The sequence below is a fragment of the Zonotrichia leucophrys genome, chromosome 5, assembly GCF_028769735.1.
Source record: "Zonotrichia leucophrys gambelii isolate GWCS_2022_RI chromosome 5, RI_Zleu_2.0, whole genome shotgun sequence".
In the NCBI taxonomy this organism is placed as follows: domain Eukaryota; kingdom Metazoa; phylum Chordata; class Aves; order Passeriformes; family Passerellidae; genus Zonotrichia; species Zonotrichia leucophrys.
In genome coordinates this window covers 11,001,710-11,024,940 of record NC_088175.1, presented here as the reverse complement: position 1 = coordinate 11,024,940, position 23,231 = coordinate 11,001,710, and the positions used below count along the sequence as shown (strand labels likewise).

The window sequence follows — 23,231 nt, the reverse complement described above, 5'->3', positions numbered from 1 at the left end:
GAAATTTTCATCTCTTCTGTGAAGTAGCCCTTAGATAGAACAGGAGAATGGACTTGAAAATTTTTCTTCTAGTTCTTTTTGGTTGTAATTATTCCAGAGACAGGAAGGCTAAATCTCAGTGGTATCAGTAACTATAGAAGAGGCCAAATATCTGATATCAGGTACCATGTGGTTCATCAGAAAGTTGAGGAACCTGGCAATTTTCAGAGCCTTGGATCTCTGTGGTTTTGCACTTGGCCTGAAGGATCCCTTACTTCTTCCCCAAAGCAGTGGAAATCTCCCAGACCTAAAGCTTGTTACAAGATTTCTACCATTTAGAGATGCAGTATTGGCATCTACCTCTCAATCTTTGCCAAAATCTCGACTACTTTGTGCACTTTCTGTTCTGAGAGTTGCCCCTTACTTCTGCTTCACTCTGGGATGGAGCCCCAGCCTCACAAACTGAGCAGCCCTTCCCCAGCTGGCTCCTGCCTTTGGCTCTTCTCAGCAGCCTGGTGGCAACCTCAGGCCTCAATTCCCTCTCTTTTTCATGGATAAACCTTTAGAATCCATCCTGCTGACCTCAGCTCCATTGCAGCAGTATTGAAAAGGGAAGAATGAGAAGTTTTAGTACATGTGCATTTCTGAAGTAGCCTACACTGAGAGCTTGGAAGAAGCATCCGAGTGCCACAGACCACGTGGTGCAGGTAGTGACAGTGGCTTTTACTTTCACAAAGAGTAATGCAGACACCTGCCACAGGGGTAAAGTTCTTTAGAAGAGAAATGCTCTATCACCACAAACTGAGGTTAACAGTTCCTTTTGTTCCTTTTGAAATTTTGCGAATAATATCTGAAGAAAATTTGATTTCACAAAACACATGAATTGATCACATACTTCTCAGCAATCTTTTACATATGTTTTAGTGTGGGATGTGTAGTAATTGTTTTCCAAGCTCTTCTGTACCAAGAAAAAAGGAAGTGATTCCTTTCCAAGTAAGCAAAATGGCACTAAACAGAAGTATCTGCAATTTCACAGAATAAAGAACATATTGCTCATATCATTAGATTTTTAAATATAGAAATAACAGTGATATTTATTTGCTAAGTCCACCTTGAACTCTTCAGGTTCATGTCATAAGGGCTTTGAGGCTGGTCTGATGCTGCCATAGCTGCCCATCTCCTGTAACCCTGCTCCTGCCTCCCCCCTTGCTGCAGGGGCTTGGCTCACCTGGAGTTGTATTTCTGGAGGCAATCCACATGAGTCCATGCTGTGCAGCTGCTGTTCCTTATTTAAGCTATACCTGGGGGGACAGCCTGCCACCAGACACAGCTGTTCAGAATCATTTTTTGCAACACATGGGACCAAGGCTGGGTTGAGCCCCTCAAAATCAATGAGTCCACAGCTGAAGGAGGGGTTTGTAGTGAAGCCTTGGCTTTAGTGTGGTTATTTCATTTATTAGAGGAAAATTATGAGACTTAAAGTTCTCTGTGCTCTGACCCTCCAAGCTTCTCTGCAGATCAACTCTGAATAAGCTGGAAAGTTTTAGAAGTTGTGAAATAACCTAAGCAAAATCAAACAGGAAAACCAACATAAACGATCTCCAAGTAATACAAAAATGTCCAGAACATGATTAATACCTCCTGTGAAGGATGAGACACGGTGCCATTGGACACAGTAGCTCAATTTCTGGTTTATGGACAGCAGCTGTACTCCAGGCTATGTGGGATGAGCTTGTGCTGAGGACCCACAATGTACCTTGACAGAAAAGGTGCAGGCAATTACTGCTCTCCAAAGCAGTTTAACAGCAATCACTGAGTGCTGCTACAAAACTGCAAGCCTGGTAGCAAAAAAAGGATGTTGATAAAGAAATTCAGTGTCTGCCCTGGTCACCTTATTTGACCTTTCTCAAAGTGAGACTGAGCTCAGGAAGTGCAGACAGGAGTTTGATATGAAATGCTTGAGGCGGGAGGGATTTAGGGAAGGATTACAACTCAAGTAAAACACACAGCAGCTGTTTAACCTGCCTGCTTAATTCTCTAACTTCTTCCACCTGCTTGCCATGAAAGTGTGTGAGATCTGACCACTTTGTACATCCACCAGTGAACATCTGCCAGCAAACTCTATCAGGACAGAAAGAAGAGTTACACCAGACACAGAGGAAGCAGGAAGGCAGGTCTTGCTGGGGAGGCCAAACAAAAATTTAGATGAGCAAAGGTGTTCCTTTCCATGTTGGATGTCAGAAAATCAACAGGAAAAGATTACTGAAGATTTTACAATATACTTCCTTGCCCTAATGATCCCAGGTAGGTGCAGTCTAAAGATGTGAAAGCAAGCTTAATTCTCAAAGTCACTTCAGTCCCTTCAACGCTGCCATTCCTCCTTCCCAAGCACAGATGGGAAAAAACTCCACAGCTTTTTATTGTAGACTAATGCCATTTGCACAGATAAACAGGACATGTGCAGTCATTCTGACTGTCCTGTAACAGTCACAGATGGAAACTGAACAACAGTGATCAGGCAGCAGCATGTTTACAGAGGGGCACTAGAGCAACAGGGGGTGGGCATTGCTCGTCTTTGCAGGTTCAGCTCTAAGCAAAGCTGCTGAAAGCCCTGGTCTGCATCCCAGCCAGCCTGAGGTGAGGGCTGTGGGCACACCTGGCATGATGGCAGAGCTCAGGCATGAAGGAGGCAAATTCCTGAGTGTGCCTGCATGGGTCAGTGTGTCCCAGTGCTGTGAGGACACTCACAGGGCAGGGAGAGGAGGCAGATGGAGTAGGAACAGCTCAGTGGAGGCTCTCTGTTGGCTCAAGCACCTCCAGATGCTGGCACAGACTGCCCTATTGCACTCCTCTGGCACCCAGCTGACATGGCCAAATACGGTCATTTATGGCAGATTTCCCTGTTTAATTTTGTTAATGTTTATTTTAATACATAATGCTGAGGCTGGATTAAGGAACTCAGGGACTAAAGTACTTGCTGCTAACATGTCACAGTATGGTCAGGTGGTGTTTTCCCACATGAACTACATTGTAATTCTGCACAAATGAGGTCATGGGAAAAAATAGGAGGATAGCTGCAACCTATTCACAATTTAACTCCTTCAGTGCAAGGGCCAGTTGTGCAGATGGACTTTGTGATATGAATATTTCTGTGGAAGTGCTGACAGCTCTCGCAATAGCTTCCTCAGTTTTGCAAGCCCTTTTGCTAACGCTCTGTCTCCTGGAATCAGGAACTAGACTGAAGATAGGCAGGTTTTTATTTTTTTTTCCATCACAAATGCAGAGAAAAACCTTGCAATTTTGATAATACTCAGAAAACAGAATAACAGAATATATGGTGAAACAATCTATAAGAAGACAATCTGCCATTTAGAAAAATAATTTTAATTGCATTTATTTTGGATCCCTTCTGAAGTAGAATGAAGATGGAGATATAAATCTGTGGTACAGACTGAGGTGAGAAAGATGGGATCCTTCACTTCATAGCTAAAATGAATAAATTGGTGCATGTGCTGATATACCTGACCCTGACTTCCAAGATAAAGACATTTATTTGTGTAGCACTTGCAGATTTTCCTGGGAGGTTTTCAAGTTTGGGCTGGATGAAGCCTTGAGTGACTTGGCTTGACCTCATGGTCGTGGTTTTAGCAGGACTTTGGGCCAGAGATCTCCTGCTGTCCCTGCCAGCCTGAGGGATCCCACAAGTGACGCTGGGCCAGGCTGTGGGTGAGCTGAAGGGCAGAGAGCAGTGCTCAGAAGGGATTTCTCAGTGGAGCAGCAAAAGCACTTCCAATTCTCTAAGGTCCAGGTTCTTGAAGAAATACTGCTAAGATTCACAGAGGGATAATGGTGAAAAATAAATAAAACAAATATTTTCTGTACTAGTATGTCACCTGTGACCTCCCCAAAACCTACAACCTTCCTTTCTTCAGCTTCTCACTTTGTGTATAGGGAAAGACAGAATGTGCTCAGTTTGTTTAATCAGTGCAGATTTGCAGTCAACTGCTATCAGGTACTTGAATGTACTTGAAAAGGCCCAGTAATGCCCCCCCCCCCCCTCCCCGGGTAATTCTATGCCCCTAGGCATATTGGAGAGCTGAGCTTGCTGCAGGCTGAAATAGACTTCATCATGTGCCATCAATAACACTGCAATGCTCCTGGATTGTTGTTGCACAGATATTGAAGGGAATTTTCAGCTGGCATGGGACAATCCAAGGAGTAAATTCACATTCCACCCTTCCCAAGTCAAACCTCTCAAAACAATCTCTGGCTCATCAGACTGCAGGCAGAAGGGCCCATCAGAAAGTATATTTGGTTACTTCTGTTATCGCTGTAGAGGTACCACAGCTCTTTTTAAAATGGTCACTTTAAACAAAGCAGTTGGCGTCCTTCAGTGCAAGCCCTGCAACATCCAATACCAGAAAGATTTCTTAATTCTGTAAACTAAGGCATGAAAACAGGGTAGGACTATTTATAGCTTTGATTTCCTCTGAATAGATGAGAGGCTGAACCTGACATTACAGAGTGAAAAGATCAAGGTGGTGCTTTTTTGGGGGGTTTTGGGTTGTGTGTGGGTGTTTTTGATAACTCATTCTGGCATTCAGCAATACAGCAAAGAGAGGACTGACTTGGCAGCCCCCTCGTGAACTGCCCTGGAGACTTGTCTTCCAGTCAGGAAGGTCATTCAGCTTCTTCAAGTGCACTACAGAATGTGACTTTACTGAATATATATTTATAAGGAAAAAAATATCAGTTGTCCCAGCAACCAGTGAAGGTCCTGCAGCCCCGTGAGTACAATGAAGTAGGTGGGAAAGAGCATGGGCCCTCTCCTGAGGAGAAAGAGTCAGGTTTATGTGAGCTCAGACTGTAACTTTGTGCTGCCACAGGAAGGGCTCCTGCCATTCCCCATGTGCCAGCAGCCCATGTCCCTGCCTTGCAGCCCCTCTGCTCCCTGGCTTTCTCTGCCTCATGCAGGTTCTGGCTGGGAAAGAGGGAAGTGTGGATGTGGGGTGTGAAAGCAGGACAGTGTGGGGGGAAATGCTTCCTAGGAGGTGCCACCATATGCTGGGCTGTGTGGAATAAAGTCTGGAATGGAGATTAAAGAGTGGTAAAGGGCTGAGGGGCCACAGGTAACTTTGCAAGGGTTGGTGGCAGACTGGAGAGAGAGGTCAGAACCAGTAGGAAGGGGCAGCAAGGATGGGGACATCCTGTAGTGCTGAATGATTGTATGAGCCTCCAGTGCGCTCCAGGCTGGCCACAGAGGCAGGAGCCATCAGAGCTGCCTCATGGTGCCAGGAGAGGAGGCTGCAGGCAGGGCAAAAGCACTGCTGGGATGGGTGGGGAGTCAATGCAAAACTGTGGCCAAATTGCCCCATAGCAGCCAACCTTCCCTAGGCAGAGCATTGCTGGCAGCAGGATGGGGAGCTGACCTTTCCCTTCCCTGCCAAGCTGAATTCAGCTGACTTTTCCAAAGGAAGGCACCAATTTTACAGGCTGAGGCACAGGCTGCTGAAAGGGCTTGGCCAGCAGTGCAACACCAGCCCTGAGCAAGCCCATCCTGGCCATGATTGTATTTACTGGGCTGCAGAGAGACCTTTTGCTTGCTGAGCTCTTGACTAAGGTATCAACACAGCTTTTCAGACTTCTTTTGTGTGCTTTTTGTACAGCCTGACAGGCAGTTCAGCTGCTGTAGAGGGAGAGTCAATTTTTCCAATCTACTTAAGAGAAATGTTTTCCTTTATTGTTGCATGATGGAGCGTGTGATTGAAGCAAAGCAAGAATCTGTTGTCAGCTCTGGGCCTGACAAGCCTGAAAAAAGAAGAAATTTGCTGGAAAAAATAACGAGTTATCAACACCCATGGGACAGAAGATCCCTCTTCCCTTCTTTCTCCAAAACTGTCTGATTCCATCTCAATTAAGCAAATCATACATTGCCGCAGCAAAACCTGTCCAAGACTGCTTTTTTTTCAAGGATTATCAAATTGATGAGTAAAAGTTTGTGTATTTTTAGCAGGGGAGACTGGAAAAGCTGAATATGTAGTTAACCTTCAGGTTCATATTTTAAGGAGTTTAACTGCATTTAAGGAGGCCTCTGGGCAGACACCTTGCCATTTAGGAGAGTAAACTGATGAATGTTGTCACTTAACATAGTTCCTGTTGCTGCCTGTGAGATGTGGAGCTACCCTAGTTATCTTCAGATGAGCCTCTCTCAGACACAGATAACAATCTGCCTGCATCACCCAGGGCTCTGCATGGGCTTATTTCCCCTGTTTATCATTAACAGGAAAAGTCTGCCATCACCTACACAACTTCTTGGCATGGAAAAGCTCCCACTGAGCAAGTCAGCTCCATGGCATGGGATAACTGGGCAGCTCTGCCCTAGCCCTGACCTTCAGCTCTTCCACAGGCAGTACCAGACCAAAGGCCAGCTCCATCTGGGCTGTAATGAGGGCATAGGAGACATTATCTTTGTCTAGTCTGCTGCCTGTGGTTTGATTGGAGATAAGACACTGAATGATGTCTAGTCCCCTAAGGATGTCTAACCTAGACATCTTCCTGAGGTCAGTCTGGCTGCCAAGGATGAGTTGTCCATTACCCACATCACTGTTAACCCTGAAAAGTGGGTTAGAGTCAAGGAGTTCCCCTTCAGGAGATACTCTGAGCTAGGAGCCCAGAATTTTGGTTTGGCAAGAGCAGTGACCACGGGCCTGGGGGATATTGTAAAATGTGGTATGAGGACACATTTTATAACCTGTTGTGCAAGTCCATAATTTCTCTCCTAAATGCAGATGTGCACAAGGAAAACAGAAAGCCTCACCAAGTCCTTCCCATTTGAGCTGAGTTCCACATCACTTTGACACACTGCTTATTTTAAAACATTAAACACTTGTGCAGCTGCTTTTTCAAGATTGAACAGTGCCAGGCTTCTCTGTGATTTACAAGTTGTTTTGGAAACATTCTGTTTGCTTATAGTGGGTAGCTTTATTCTTCTTTTTTTTTTTTTTTAATTCTCATCCTGAACAGTTACCTCCCATCTCTCCATACAAATACTTTCATTTTTACTCTAAGCTTTAAACCGATGGGATTGTAGGGAAAGCATTTTGGAAAGAAGCCCTTGGAGTCTTGTTAGCTTTGTTAATCCTTACTTTGGCTTTTTTTTTTTTGTCCTTCTTTTTCACTCCCAAGAGGCAAAATGCAAAATCTGTGTGTAATCAGAGCTGGAGACTATGCGTGCTGTTCTAGGATAATATTGTCTTACCCTGCTCTGCTTAGCTCCTTGAACACAACCCAAAAAGCTTACTGGCTTTAAAACAGCCACTCTAAATCAGTACCCATAATACGAGTGCCCTTGTCTCAGGGGTTAAACTGAAACAAATTATATTTTTTTATCCTTGGACAGTGCTATCTAAAGATCTCATAGAGCTGAATAAACATGAGTTTAGATTTGTAAATGAGGTAAATAAGATACTGTTTGAAGTGAAATGAGGGCATTAAGGACCTCACTCTTTGACCCTTGAGTAGGACCCTCACAGTCAGTGACAGGGCACTCTATCCCACTCAGAAGCAGGAAACAAAAGAAAACAACCTGTTTTCACCTGGTTGTCAGCTAGGTGGGATTGCAGCTCTAGGAAGCAGAAGTGTATTATTTTTCCTTTTTTTGTCCACCCTATTGACCTCTGCCATTTCAAAGTGGGTTATTCCCCTTCATCAGTCATCCTTGGAAGTGGTCTTGCTTGTAAAGGCTTTTCTTCCTGGAATCTCTCTTGCAGAATGTGATTCTGAATACTGAATTTCTTCCCTTAAAACACTTGGCAAACTTCCTTTTTCTGTATGATTAACCTCAGCACTATGGTACTTCACAACATATCTTAGAGCCAGAGAAATAAAATTTTCTCCCAAGTAAATGGAGAAAAACATTTTTTAATAAAATACATCTGTATGATAGCATGCATTTTTCACATAAGGATTGATTCTCAAGAGTTATCCATAGGACCTGGAGACTGTTGCTAAGAACTAAATCCCCAGAATTTCAAATCATAGCACTGTTTCCTGTTACATGAGGCACAGGGGAGACCCTTTATATATCTGAATGCTTCACAAAGTTTTACCAAGGAAATTTGCCTTTTGAGAGTCACTTATAGGTATCTATATTGAGTTTGTCTTGTCAGCCATGGCCTCAGCCCTGACAGTTTTAGTGGGCAGCTGGGCAGCATAAATCCTGTACTGCCACTGTAATGTAGGAGTGGATGCTGAATGACCTGCAAAAATGTGACTTCTCCAGCAATGATCCCAACTCTTGCTCCGCTGCTTAGTGCAGGGTCCACATTGATTGAATATGTTATCCCACTCTCTTGAGTGTCCCCCTCAGAACTCAGTACTTCAGAAAGGCCATGTTCCCTACCTTATTCCTGCAAAAGCAGACCCTCTGTGGCTGCATCTAGTACTTCAGCTCTATCTCATATTCACATCTGGTCCTGGGAATTCCCCTGGAAGAAGTCCTGGATCTCCTCTGGCTGAAGAAATGCTGATATTTCCACATTATTCCATACCTGGAAAGGGGATATGGGGTCGGGGACCTAACAAGTAAAGCAAGGGCTCTGAAACTGAAGAGCTGCTCTCCAGCATGTGCTCTGCTCTTAATCCCTGAAATAGCTGGCAGTGCTATCCACATGGATACCTTTAAGGAAAGCACTGAGGAGCTGTGACACTTCTTTTAGCTGAGTTGGCTGTACTTGGAGTACCTGTGAGAGGCACCCCCTCACCCTGCTGAAGCTGATGGCAATGAGGAGGAAGCAGAGCAGCAAAATGCCTGTAACATATTCCTGCTTGAGCATCCTGCAGCAGAGACAACGAGACCAGGCAGCACTGGGATTTTAAACTGAATTAAAGGCATTAAACCTCAGTGCACACCAAGGTGCTGCCCATCTGCCTGGGTGAATGTGGATGAGCCAAAACACAGTGGAGTGGTCCAGACCCCTGTGGCTGTTAGGTGTGAGGACAGCTCCTTATCTTAGCAGCAGAACATGCACACAGGGTAGAGGGGAACTGTCACCTACAGCTTCTTTCATCTACAGAGTGACCCTTCTATGCAGCTCCAGCCTGAGAAGAGTACAAAAGCCTGTGATTCCATCTTCTTTAATGACACGTTGTTCAGCACAACATAATTATACTTAGCGAAGAACATAGTTTAAAAATAGATTTCTCTTATACTCTACAACCAAGCTTATTAACACTTTATCACTTTCATAATTCATTAGTTCCAATTTCCCTGGAACTGCCATGAACAGTGATTTTTTTTTTCATCATGGCCAGAAAGATTAAACTCTGTAGGAAACCATAAAATTGAAATCTTTTGAAAAAGAAGGAGTTGGATGCACAACAGGAGACTCAGGCAGAAGTTCAAACGGGGAAAGTTTCAGCCCTTCCTTGATGAAGAAAAAGACCAGAAACAACTGGTAGTTAAGTAAAGCAAACTAGGAAAGACAAGAAAGACGAAAAAGACATAGGTTGACCAGGACAGTCTAGAATTGTGCAACCAAAACTGAAACTACAGCTTTGAAATCATGTGGAAGAAGCAGAGGCATCAGATTATAGAATAAATAAAAAGGCCTTGAGAAGTGAAAAAAGATAAACAGTGTCAGTGTTTTACAAAAACACAGCACTAGAAGGCCATATAGTACCATCCACAAGGTCGTCAAGAAATAACACAAGAAACAAGGCTAGAGACAGATACCAGGAACTTCCCCAACAGAGATGTTGCAGAAAAGTACCTTAAACACAATAAGGACTTCTGCCAATGAGGGCTAAATTTCCCTCCTTTAGAACCATCCAGCTGAGGATCTTTCTCTTAAGACCACCAGGAGCCAATTGCATGAATAAGGGTCAGAACTGGGGAACTGGAACAATAACCAGAAGGAATTCCATCACACTCACACACTTCTGCAAAGCACAGCAGGTAGGACAAGCACAGTGAATGGTGACAGACACAACAGCATCAGCTTTGGGGCTGCAGCAGTCACTGTAACACTCCATTAAAACACCCAGGGCTCCTTCCCCAGTGGCAGGAAACTGCTAAGCTGCTAACCTGAACTGTCAGGGTCTGGCAGTAAGGATTTTGGTAGCCTCTGCCTTGGAGTGATGCTCAGAGCAAGGTTTACTCACTGAGGGTAGCACAGCAGCAAAGCTGGCCTGTGCTGCTGACTGCAAAGGTCGTGGCAACTGTGGTGTCAAACCAGAGATTTATACCAAAGGAGAAAAACACCTCTTGTTAGGACACTCTGGATTTATAATCTGAAAATAGAAATAGAAAACTGGAATCACACCTGTAATGATAAATCTCTCAGTTTCCCAGAATCTGGAAGATTGAGAACATCCAGGCAGGACTTCTGAGGATGGCTGTTTTCTCAGTAGTCCTCTGTCAACATAAGGAATTTGTGTCTTTGAATTCAGATGTCTCGGAAGGACTATACAGATACCAAAAACAAATGAAAAACCAAGTGGGTAGCAATTACAGTGCCACTAGAGAAGAAGAAGAAGCTGAAGTAATTGAGTCCCATGAGCCTGTGTAAGCAACAAGATGGAAATTGGCTTGGTTTGTCCATGTAACCAGAACAATGGAACTAGCAAACACAATTCTGTGGGGAAAAAATTGAAGAGGAAAGGAAGGCAGAATGCTCAGGGACAGTGTGACTCAAAGACATCTGCAGCTGGATGGAGAAATGATGGGGAGAGCCAAAGAGTAAAGGGAACATGAATTCAGATTGGAGTCAGTGCCTAAAGATGACATTCTTCAGACCATGCTGGTGTTTGGAAGAGGAAGATGGGACAATCATAAATATGTATAGCAGTTCATAACCTGGCCATGGTCTGCTCATTTACTGAGTTGCCAAAGGACACAAAAACAGAGTATAGTCCCCAAGGAACCACTAATTCATGTTGGCAATGCTTCTGTCACCCATAAGAAAAATTCTATTAATTCTTATCTCTTTGTTTCAGACTACTCAAAATTGCCCACTGATCTACACATTTCCCCTTTTATTTCCTGAAGGTGACATTTTTCAATGGGCTTCTACATATCAGGTAAAATTCAATATGCTGTGGCAATATGTTTGGCTCACAGAACCCATCCTATTTTTCTCTTGCTTTTGATCATATCCTTGACATTCAGGCACTGTTATGGTGAGATGTAGATATTACCTTGCTCTTAAGGTGCCTTGGATCTAGTTTTACAAGCCCCAGAAAGGTGAATTTTTTCTCTGCACTTCTCATCAGGATTACAGCAGTGTGGCAGATGTCTGCTTGTAGATTCTGCTAAAATCATGAGTTCCTATAAATGGCAGCATCACGATCCCTCCCTAAGCAGCAGTTCTCATGTCAGTGAAATATCCCCAGCTACCCACAACACACCCACAGCCAAAGAAAATCACCTCTTTCTGATTGTTTTCTCAGAGCAGAGTGCCTTGAAGGCAGCAATGGCTCTGGGGGGCAGAAATATTGTCCCCAACAGTCAGCAAAGCCCTTTTAGCTGTTCAAGATTGCTATTTTCTGCATCTTTCCAAGAATCAGAAGCATGCAGCAGGATGCACATAATGATCTCCACAGGTGAAAGGCAACCATTCCCACAAGACAGAGTCCTGTATCAAACCCATCATCTGCCATCCCAAAGAAAAGTTCTACTTATCAGTGACGTCTGCTGGTGTCAGCAGGTGTCTAGAAAAAAAGCAGGTGAAGAGAAAAGTGTTACATTTTCTCCCAAGGAAGATGCTCCCCTCAGGAGCTTGCAAGGCAGAATTTCCCCATGGGGGCTGTGCTGGGAGCAGATCCAAGTAGCCATGGCAACCCTGTGCAGGCTGCTTGACACGGCCACTGCTCAGAATAAATTCTGGGCTGAGCATTGGTCCTCGTGGTGCTGGTACCTCGAGTAATGACACATCTAAAGCACTATTCTTACTATTCTTCCATCTGTTCTTACTTGTTTGCAGGCTGCCCAGAAATGTCCCAGGAGAGCTGTGGGTCTCTGTATGATGAATCCCAGCCTGCTGAGAAATATGCTTGGTTTTGTTACCTTCTGTGACCTCTCAGAGCAGGGACAGTCCTATTTATATATACCACCTGCTGAAAACTTCTGTCCTTGAGCTTCAGCAGCTTTTTGTACCTAGTCTTCTTTAGCAGTATAATTCCTGGTGATTTGTGGTGTTTTATGCAATTTAACTGTATATGTGAGGAGAAGCAGCTATGTAGTGGCAAGGCACTTATATGTGGAAACTCCTGACACAGAGGCACTCAGATTAATATTTCTTTGCCTGACATTCAAGCTCCCTAGTGGCAGAGCTTCCTGGCACAGAAACAATCAATAGTCCCAATCCAAGCAATTTGCTCATATATGTGAGCATGTACAGGTGCAGCCTGGTTTGCTATGGATACCTGCAACTCAGAATGCCAAAGTGAGCATGTAGTTCTTGACAGAAAAAAAAAAAAAAAAACCCTCCCTTAAAACCATCATCTGTACAAAGGGCTTTATTTAATAGCTGGATATTAGAGCAAATTCAGACTCTTGGGTTTTGGTTCATTTTCCAGAGCAGGACTGGGTTTTGTCCTTATTTTTGTTTCCTGTGTCAGAACTGCAAAGCAGATGGGTTTCAAACTACAGAAATTATTCATGGTAGATGTTTAATGAAAATCCCTGACTGAAATATGATTCTTACTATGGAAAAAGAAAAAACTTGCCAAACATGATTTTTCCAGTTGTGAGAGAAGAGTAAGGGAAAGGGATTGTTTTGCTTGAAGTACATTTTAAATTACACATTGCAGTCTGGTATGGGTGCAGACACTGAGGTTAAACTGTTCCTGCTGATCCAACATAAGCTGATGTTAGGAATGACTGTTGAGAATTACATGGTCTTTGTCTCTAAAAAAAAAGCCTACATTGGAGTATTCAGCCCAAAATAACAACCTGCTGAGCCTGGGCTATAACAAAGGGAGAAGTAAAAGGAGGAAATGCCTGGTTTGGGGAATGAGATATGAACCTGAACAAGAGACAATCTTGAGCATTTCCTTGCAGGGGGATTGTCTGCTGGCTGGAAAACAAGGGGCAGGGCACAGAGGAGAGGGAAGGAGACCAGGGGGATGTGTCCTTCCTGCAGGTGCTGGAGGCTCTTTGCAGGACACCAAGCACCAGGCAGGGCAGGGGGCTCACAGGGCTGTGAGTCACGGCTGGCTGAGGAAGCTGAGTCACAGCAGCTGAGCCTTGAGTCCCCAGCTCTGACCTGTGGCCTGGAACAGTGTGAAGAAGATGCACAGTGCCTGTGGGCAGTGCCATGGGGATGGGAGCTGGTGCTGCTCCCCAGGGACTCCTGGCAGGCTCCTGGGGCGGCTCTGGAGTGCAGCTTTGAGATGCTTCTTTCCCACCAGTAAGTGGGCATTCCTGAGAATCCACTGCTGATTTCCTCACCCTTGTCAATGTTTGTAGTGGGGCCGTGTTGTGTGCAAACAGGCATACAGTTTGTGAGGCTGTAAGGCTGAAGCAAAGACAGACACATCTCTCCTGCAGATCCAGGTCGTTGCCTTGGGTTATCAGTCAGAGAAACTTTCTCCACTGGTCAGCGAGTTTTCTCTAGTTTAAAAGCCAAAAGCTCTGTAATAACATGTTAGATTTGGGCTACACAATGCCCAAATGCATGTCTTTATAAAGAAGGTCATATTAAAGAACTCTGCAATATGGTGGATTGTATTTTGCCACTTAAAGGGGAGTGCAGTCACTGAATAACACCATGGGAGGGAGAAGATGGAAGAGATACAAATAAGCTGTGCTCACACTGCCTGTGTGACCAGGTCAGAGCCCACACACGCAGTAATGAAACAGTCATTTCTCTTTTTTGTTTCTTCAAAGCACTTTGTCCATCCAGACCAAACCAGATTCCAGCATGGAGAGTCACAAGGTCAGCCCTGTATGTATTGCAGATATGCACATCCTTAGAGACAGATGGGCTTGTAAGGATCCCTTTGGAAGTGAGCTGGGAGGTTTCCTTCTTCCCATTGTTTCTGTTAGTGTCAAACACTTGGATATTTTGAGCTAACTTTTCAGAAAGCCAGGCTGAGATATTTCTTCTCTAGTGTCTCGCTGAAGAATCATGCTGCATTTGGCCACCTGAAGCCAGTTCTTTATGCTTCATCATATTATCCATGCAATTACTAGACTGTCACAGAACACAGGATGTGCCAGCCAAACCTACCTGTTTTGTTTTGTTTGGGTTTTTTTGATCATATAGCTCAAAGAAATCAGCTGCTGACTGTCTTTTCTGTTTTTCACCAGTCCTGTACCTGGAAGGATCTGTCCTTGTATTTGAGGATGTTTTCAAACTGGTTGCCTTCTACTGTGTCAGCAGGTGAGTTCATTCATTGCTTCCATGGCACGGTCATTTTGCCCTCCCCTCTGGTCTGCCCTTCAGTTCCCAGTCCCAGCACAGACCCCAGTTTCCTCTGCTGCCCTCCAGCCTGCCAGACCAGAAGGTGTTTCAGATGTTTGTATCTACAATGGGGCCGGATCACCCCACAAGCACAGCTGTCCCTGCAGCTAGGAGCTTTGTCCATGGGGCTGCTTCCACAAAGAACAGAGGCACAGAACTGAGGCTAGGAGGGCAGGGAGGAAGAGGGGCCCTGAGTTAACTATTTATTTAAAGCTTTAAGTACACATACACACACACACACCTGGTAGCAACCTTGCAAACCTACTAATGGACTGTTGCCTGATGGTGACTCAAAGCACTTTGTCACCTGTGGGGAATCTGTCAAGGAAAGTAGACCTGAGACAATGTCTTTTCTTTAGCTAAAATTTGAAATGAAAACGAAGTGTTCATTTGCTCAGCAAGAAATACCAAGAATAATGGGTACAGAGGTGGAAAAGACCTGTAGTGCAAGGTTTGATCACCAGCAGATGATGTCTGTAGCCTTCTCTGATCTGTGTCCTGGTGCTTAGCACACTGCAGCAATACCTCCACCTGCCTGCCCTGTCCCTGCAGCAGCAGGCCTGGTAGTGAGCTGGTTGTAGCCTTTTGATTTCCCCTATATAAACTTACATGGCTCTTAAAGCAGTTATTTCCTTTAAAGAGGAGAAAGCAGATTCAGGATGGGCTTACAAGGCAGTCACACCAGCCACTTGGCCAGGTCACACAGCAGGGACAGTCTGTCTGGGATGGCATACAGTGTGCCAGTCAGTTATCCAGCCAGTCCCCCACTGCTCTGAGGCTGCTCCTGCAGCCAGCTGAGTTCAGCACTACTGAATTCCTACCTACACACAAGAAACAATGCTCCATCTCACCCTCATCAGCTAATAGACATTGAGCCATCTAGATGTGTATAGACCCTATAGAATGGACATAAGTTAACCCTTGGACCCTTATAAAGATTTCTTTCTCACTAAAGCAAAGGACAACCCAAATGCAAAATAGAATTGGGCATTTATAGTAAGTAGCTGGTGACAGAGAAAATATGCTCACTTCTGCTTTCCTGCAAAAAGGATCATGGCTTGAGAAAGAGGAAAGAAAAGAAAAAGAAAAAGAAAAAGAAAAAGAAAAAGAAAAAGAAAAAGAAAAAGAAAAAGAAAAAGAAAAAGAAAAAGAAAAAGAAAAAGAAAAAGAAAAAGAAAAAGAAAAAGAAAGAAAGAAAAGTTCTTCTATTTGATGCTTTGTGTTTTAGCTTTTATATTTTTCAGATTCTGTACTGCTGTAGTGTGTAGTTCTGAGCTTCATATTAAGGGACGCTAAGCTCTCTTCACAGAGTAGCTAGACAAAACAATTCCTTTCCTACCTTGGAACCAAGGACAACTGACCCAAATTTCAGGCCCAAGAGCATAAACAATATAAACAATGTGGACTGAAGACAGAAAAACAAGAGGGATGGGACTTGATAACCTAAAGCTGTAACTGGACAATTAACTCCAATATGCTAATGGACCAAAACTTTTAAAAGTGAGAGATCTCATGACCATGTCCATTTTGTGACCACTTTGGGTTCATCTCGGGTGTAGCCCTGGCTGGGATCTTGTACTGCCCAAGGTGTGTCCATTGAGGCCTTTTAATAAATCCCCACTTTATTCTTTAACTCTGTCTAGCCTCTGTTCTAGGTCAGCCTTCACAAGGCATCAGTTCAGCTCCTGTTAGAGATGTTATTTCTGAGTGTCAAATACATATTCAGAAGGTGCATGTGATTTTCCAGGCTACTGTCAAAAGACAAGCTAAAAAGGGAATAATTTTCTGAGAGAAGCAGGTAATAAAAAGACACTGACCTACCATTTGCTGGCAGCTTATAGGAGCTCTCTGTGATGGTGAACAGGGATGTATTAAATTGTCTATGCATACCTGGAAACAGCTTTTCAGGGCTGACAGGCTCTTCTCAAAAAAAACTTTGGCCTGAATACATTACCTGCCTGTAGGTAACAGATGTCTTGGTGGCTGGTCTGCAAGCTACTGCCCCATTAATAAAACCACTTTTTTTTTTTTATTAGGGCAGTGTCCTAATATTTCCTGATCTTAATAAGTCTTTTTTTAAAAAAAGAAAATTAATGGAAATTTCCTGCATATAAAATAACAAAGAAAGCAGAAGGTACATAGACCCTCTTCATCTTCTAAACCTCATTTCTGCCATGAAAAAATAATAAGTGAGGGATTATATCAGTTTATGTGAGTGTGACAACAGAGTGCTCAGCAGTGCACAGAGAAGCCATGAGGAACACAAAACATCAGTAAGGTATGCATCTGTTAAAAAGGTCAGAAATGGGCCCCCTGCATTCATCTGTCAGCAGATAGGTCTGCAGTTGTGTGCTTTTTGGGGTGTGCATTTGTTTAGCAGAGACCTCCTACTCACAAGGCCAGTTTTTTCTATAACAATTCCTTGTACCATGAAGAACATTTTGTAAAACTTTGCATGCGTAAGATGATCCTGCACCATTCCTTGCTATCATTTAGGGACTGGCTTTTCTAGTCCTTGTTGGAATGGTAATTGAGGCAAGAACAGGGTTAGCAAATTGTCACTGGGCAAGAGGCAAACCTGAACAGTTCACAGGCAGACCAAGGGCTCTGTTAAATTGCTTGAGACTTAGGGTGTGTTTCAGTGAAACCCAGCCAACATCCTCTGAGAAACTCTATTTTCAGTAGAAGGACAGCATCTTTCCAGAAACCAAGTACTCAGAAGTCTGAGAGTAGAGTTAGAGAAGGATATGTGTTTTCTCAGTGTCATGCAGCACTTCCTCCCTGTCTGTCCCTTCACCCAGGGGTTACCCTTTCCCAGCTGGGGGTTTCCTTTCCCAGTCCCTCTGTGCCTTGCTGTGTGCCCATGCCTTACACTCACAGAGATTTTTAAAAGAGGAAGCAGAGTAGTGAGAGAGGGGTAAACAGAAAGAGAAAGGACTTCAAGTCCTTTCCACAAGAAAAAGATTGGCTTTTCTAATAAAAATAATTATAATTTGCAGCACCTCACTTTAATGGAAGATATTTCAATCTTGTGCCTTCCCTGAGGTGAGAGGCATCTGCTCTTTTCAGAAGACAGAGCCAAGCCACAGTGATTAAGTCAGTGTTATGCCATAAAGCATCCCCACAGAAGCTGGTGATCTTTAGTGAAATCAGAGCAGCCCAGTCTGGCACAATGTCCATAATTCCTTACCAGCCACAGAACACGGCTGAAATTGTGAGTCAATCCAGTCAATAAACCAAATGAAGCCTAGAGTTCCTAACAATTGTGGGGTTTGTCTTTTTGCTGTTTCTTCATTGTGTTTGTTTTTACAGGGATTTGCTGCCCTTTACCCTGAAGCTGCCACAAGCAATATTAGAAGCCAGTAGCTTTCAAGACCTTGAAATTATCTCTAGTCTGGGAATAGGTAAGTCCCTCAAAGCAGTCAGATTTTCACTTGGACTTGTGAGAACAGTAGTGCCTTACAGAGACTTGATGCAACTGGAAGATTGATGAACTATTGTCTTCGGAATAGCTAAAGGGGTCTGAATGCAAGACGAAGATGTTTACCATCTTTATGTTCATAGCAGAAGGCTGACAAAAAGCACTATCCCCTTTGGCCATAAACCTCCACCTGGATCTCTGTCCAGGGTTGGTCCCTGCAGTCTGGGCGAGCTGAAGTGCAGCACGGCCTCAGGGGGGAACTCTGCACTTTGGAAGTGGCTCATATCTGAGCTATATGGAAAACACCTTTGCAGCTTCTCCTTCTGATGTGTGGGGGCAATGCTGATGAAAGTGTGATATTTTTGAGTTTTGATATTTCTGCTTGCTCCTGCAGGATTTCGAGTTGGTAGAGAAATTTGTATCGTCCCAACATGTTCTCTCACCTCACACAAATCACATGCAAAAGGAACATTATTTTTAGTGACAGCATCAAACAAGCAAATTTTAGATGAGATGTATAAAGTCACAGATAGAAAAAGCAATTCTGTTAACTAAAGGAGCTCTCCTTTCTATTCCTCTTCATTTAACACACTCCACTTGAGACAGCTACTTCAGTAAGCCACTTTCATGCTCCTTGGATTTTCAGTTTTCCTTCAGGTGTTGAAAACAGCCAAACAACAGAGAAAATGGAAGAGTTAGCTCATTTAGAGATATTTATTAGAGCACTCTCACTATTTTTGGGTTTTCTTCCTCCCAGAAGGGATGGGCAAACCCCACTGGTTTCAGTTCAGGCAGCTTTGTTGAATATCACCAACAGATTTGCCTCTAACATTTTCAGCATCCTCTATTTTGAGTATGTTCCAGTTTGTCAAAACATCCTTTTATATACATGTCCAGCCAGCACTTATTGCTGATAAAGAGGTACTTTACAAGTTGAGATAACAAGTTGCACTTATTATCTTAAACTTAATTTTTTATAATAAGTCCAAAAATTTGGATTAAAATGTAGGAAGTTTATCATGAATCTGCAACCTTCAGTCTAATTTGAGCCAGCAGAGGCTATCTTGATTCAGGCAACAGTTTCCAGCAACTTCTGAAAGAAAAGATTAGTTAAAGCACAAGCACCAAAGCAATATTGGTTGTAGTCTTTTTCTCCTGTACTGGTGGTCATAAAAGTAGTGAGGCTTGGAAATTTATTTGTCATGGTGTATTTCATACCAGTCAAGTTTCTGACAAGAGAAGAAAACCTGCTGTTGTGTGCAGTCTTCCTGGGAAATGATGCTGGCTTCCTGAAGTGCCATGCTGTCTTGGTGGAGTCAGACAGGCTCAGCTACTGACAGATGCTGTTTATTGCTTCCTGGAACAAAATTTTGAGGATACAAATGGGAACACAAACTATTAAGTGCTGCCCAAAGTGGCACTTCCCAAGGAAACAAAGCATTGTCTGAAATTCTCATATGTTGCTCTGTATTTATTTCAAAGTACTATGTGTTTCAAGGGGATAGAGGTAAGATGTTTATCTGCAAGTGAGGTGTTCCACAAAGGATCTGGCTGTTCTGTATGTTGTCATAGAGAACATACTGCAGCCCCTCTAGTCCTGACCTCAGTGGTACAGAAGTTCTTTTAGGAGGAGAATTAGCATACTTGCACTGCACAAAGAGCACATACCATCACAGACATGCCAAAGACTCCAAGAACTGCTTAATTATCCCTCCCAGAGTGCAAGATAAGGGAAGATCCAGGACAGCAATGGGAGATGATCAAACAGCCTTCTCTGCAGTGTGAGACAGGGTGGCTGTGCTGGGAAATGCCTGCTCTGAAGCAGCTCCAACCTGAGTGGAGCTTTGCATTTTCATCACAGTGCCTTAACCTGACCACTACTGTGAAAAATTATCAACTTCCCCTCTGTACATTGGTTTACTCACCATTTCCTCAGCCCATGAGACTTCACAGCATTATATTCTGACTTAAAACTACTTCCTCTGTCCTGCATTTGCTGATACTGAGTGCAGCCGGAGAGCTTAAGGAAAATGGTTCCCCAGCCAGTACCAGTTGTGAGCAAGAGGCAGACACAGCTTGCCTGGGCTCTTCACATCCTCTCCTCGGGTATCCACAGCTATTTGCATCTGGAGGGCAGTCATCACTGAACAAGCATAGATCCCTTCTCACAGTCATTTGTATTTGTTACTTGTACCTTCCTGCTCTGAAAATGCTGAATAGCATTGACAACATTCACTAGGTAAGTGTCCTAAAATTGACAGGGGAGAGAATTCTGGAGAAGCTTCTCAGCCTATCCCCTGGCTTGAAGAATTTTATATGCATAAAACAGTTTTGTTCTTTCTTCACACTGTTTTGTGCAGAGGTTTGAAAGTTCAACATTGACATTTGTGTACCATTTCTTTTAAAAATATTTTCTACTTACCATTAGCAGCTAAAATTCTCTGAGATTTTTTTAAAATTTTTCATTTTTCTTTTCTTTTTTTTTTGGTGACAGATTTCTGGGATTCCTACTTAAACCACAGGAGACAGGACTTATCCCACCCTGCAAAAGACTCTGCTTTCAGCACTGCCCAGGCAGACAATTTAAGAACTACCCAGTGTTTTGCAAGTAGCACAAACCACTGCTCATGTGAAATTGAGTTGTCAATAGGAAATGACAGGCTGTGGTTTGTGAATCCTATTTTTATAGAAGAGTACAGTAATCCTTGTTCTCCAGAGGTGTCTTCTCCTAAAGGCCACTCTGGGAGCACCGAACTGCCCCTTGCCACCATGCTTACTGAAAAGAGGTCTCCTCGACGTCCTCCTCCCCCTCCACCCTCTCATGGGCTCATTCAGAAACCTTCCCTGAAGCTCCCACAGGACCCCACGACTGCCTGTGAAGAAAACAAGCTACTTATTAAGCCACTAGGAAAGAGTTTCGAGGAAATGCAAACGGAGGGTGGTGACGATAAAGAAGAAAGGAAGCAGAGCTGCTCGGCCAGCGCGCCTGTGGCAGGGAGCCCCAGGAAGGGCTCCCAGCCCTCTGCTCCCCCGCGGCGGCGGCCGAGCGAGAGGACCTCAGAGGAGAGCTCTGTGGGTAACCCTGAAAATTGTGAAACGCTGAAAGGGGAAGGGACAGAAGGAAACCAAGACACAAGTGCAGAGAGCAGAGATAAAACACTGCTGTGCAAAAAGGCTGTGGAGATACCTGCAGAGGTTCCCAAAAAGGCTGTATCACAGTTTCAGGAGACAAAGCCTGAACCTACAGAGAAGAAGGAGGACATGCCTAAGATACAGAGCAATGCCACTGAGAAAGGAAAGTCACCTCCTATCCCACCACCGAGAAGGAAGAGAATTTCCCAGGTACCAAGGACCCCCAGCTCCTGCCAGCCGAAGCAAAGAACAGCAGGAGAGACTGGTGTGGCTGCAGGGCAGGCTGTGTGCAAGGGCAGCCCAGCCACAGGGACGGGTGCTGCCACTTCCACACACACCAAGACTGAGCCGGGACACAGCCACAAATCTGTCGGCTCAGCTGAACTGGCAGGGTCGCACTTGTCCCTGGAGGACCTGGGAGGCAGCACCGTGGCTCAGGCATCAACATCTGAGCCAGACTCCTACTCCACCAGCAGCACAGAGGATGACCTGGAGATGCTGAGTGGTTCATCCGGTAAAAAGACACGCTCAGTGATCTTGGCCAAGGCCAAAAACAGGCTGTCCTTGGTGAACCTGTCCAACGTCTTCACAGTCTTTTTGTCTAGCGACAGGAAGCTGCAGAAGAAGATAGTGGAGCTGGCGCAGGACAAGGAGTCCTACTTTGGCAACCTGGTGCGGGACTACAGAGTGTACAGTTTGGAGATGATGGCAAAGCAGAGCTCCAGCACAGAGATGCTACAGGAGATCCGGCTGATGATGACTCAGCTGAAGAGTTACTTAGTGCAGAGCACTGAGCTGAAATCCCTGATAGACCCAGCCTCCTACACAGAGGAACAGTTAGGTAGGTAATTGTGGTTTATTCATCCTTGGGCATGGCTTAGGAAGGTGAGGAGGGAGAAAGAATTATGCAGACACAGGCTCTGCTTTACAGAATTATAAACCATCCCCTAAAACTCAAGCAGCATAAATTGAAGTCTGCTCTGTGGTTGCCAGCACTTGGAGGAACAGCTCAAAAACCTGCAGACCAATGAGGGGTAAAATCCCTTTATGAATGTTTTAAAGGGAAGAGTTTTAAGCAAAAAAGATGTGTGTTTGTGTGCATGAGAGACCTACATGTATGTGTGTATATATTATACATGTGTGTGTGTGTGTGTGTGTGTACACAGAGCTGAATTCACTGGAAACACAAAAGGCAAACTTTCCCCTTCACAGCTGCGTTCCCATGGCCTTTCACATCCACTGCTTTGCTATAAGGATGGAGAACATGGAGAACTCCCTGCATGTGGCATACACCTTAGAGGTCAATCACTGTCTCACAGGGAGGAACAAGACTAGGATGATTTTGAGTAGCAGGTTGAAGGAATCACTTGATTCCACTTTGTGCTCCTCAGAGCTGAGAGGTACAGAAGAAATGTCTGTTGCAGCTCCAAAATGAAGTGTTCACCTCTTTGCCAAAGGTATAATTTGCCTTTGGGGAGGAAAAAATATTATTTTTAACTGTTTACAGGTGTTTCATTGCTTCTCATTCATATCCTGTGAGGGAATAATGGGCTACTTCTCTCCTTGCTAAGGATTGGACTGGTCTGTTTATTTTACATCCATGAGGGAATATAAAAAGAGCTGTAGGACTTTTCATCCCAGTGAAAGCTGTACAGCCAGAAAAAGTGTGCATGCATGTGCACACATGCTCCTTTGAAAGCTTAAAACTGTTTCTTGAGGACCTGAGAAGCAATGCAGAGCTATTTGTGGATCCTTAAGTTGGATTAAAACAAGCTGGGAGCTGGAAGACCCAGAATATGGAGTGAACCAGAGAAGGGACCAGGGATTCCAGGGGATCCTGCAGCTCCAGTATTAGGTGGGACTCAGCTAAGTGGTGAGCCAGGAGTAAAAGGCTGCCCACTGTCAGTCTCAGCAGGCTCTGCTGATTTCCTTCGCCCCCAGCAAAGGCTTCACATGACCCTTCAGCAGAACAGACCTGCAGCCAGCCCCTGCCACAGCACAGAGAGGGAACCTGCAGTTTCACTTCTCATGCATCTTGTGTAACACCTTCAGTCTTTGTCCCAATAACCTCCTTCTTCAAGGTGGGGAGTGTGGGGGCAGCACAGAGAAGTCTGTCTTGAATCTTGATTAGTGAAAGTGGAAAGGGGGAGGAAAGAAGTGTCCTTGTTCTGCTTGGTAGAGCTGTATGTGTGCAAGTATCCCACCACATGCCTGGTTTTGGCCCTGTGTCTAAC

The 23,231-nt window shown here is 44.3% G+C and overlaps 1 protein-coding gene across 4 annotated transcripts in view; it reads left to right on the top strand.

Moving 5' to 3' along the window:
• The window catches only part of RIN3 (Ras and Rab interactor 3), a 64,813-nt gene that overhangs the window by 25,243 nt on the left and 16,339 nt on the right, over positions 1-23,231 (top strand). For all 4 annotated transcript variants that reach the window (XM_064715744.1, XM_064715743.1, XM_064715745.1 and 1 more), the window contains 3 exons: positions 14,291-14,363; positions 17,757-17,848; positions 20,360-21,838. In XM_064715744.1, the coding sequence (XP_064571814.1) occupies positions 14,291-14,363; positions 17,757-17,848; positions 20,360-21,838 (1,644 nt within the window). The remainder of the gene's footprint in view (positions 1-14,290; positions 14,364-17,756; positions 17,849-20,359; positions 21,839-23,231) is intronic.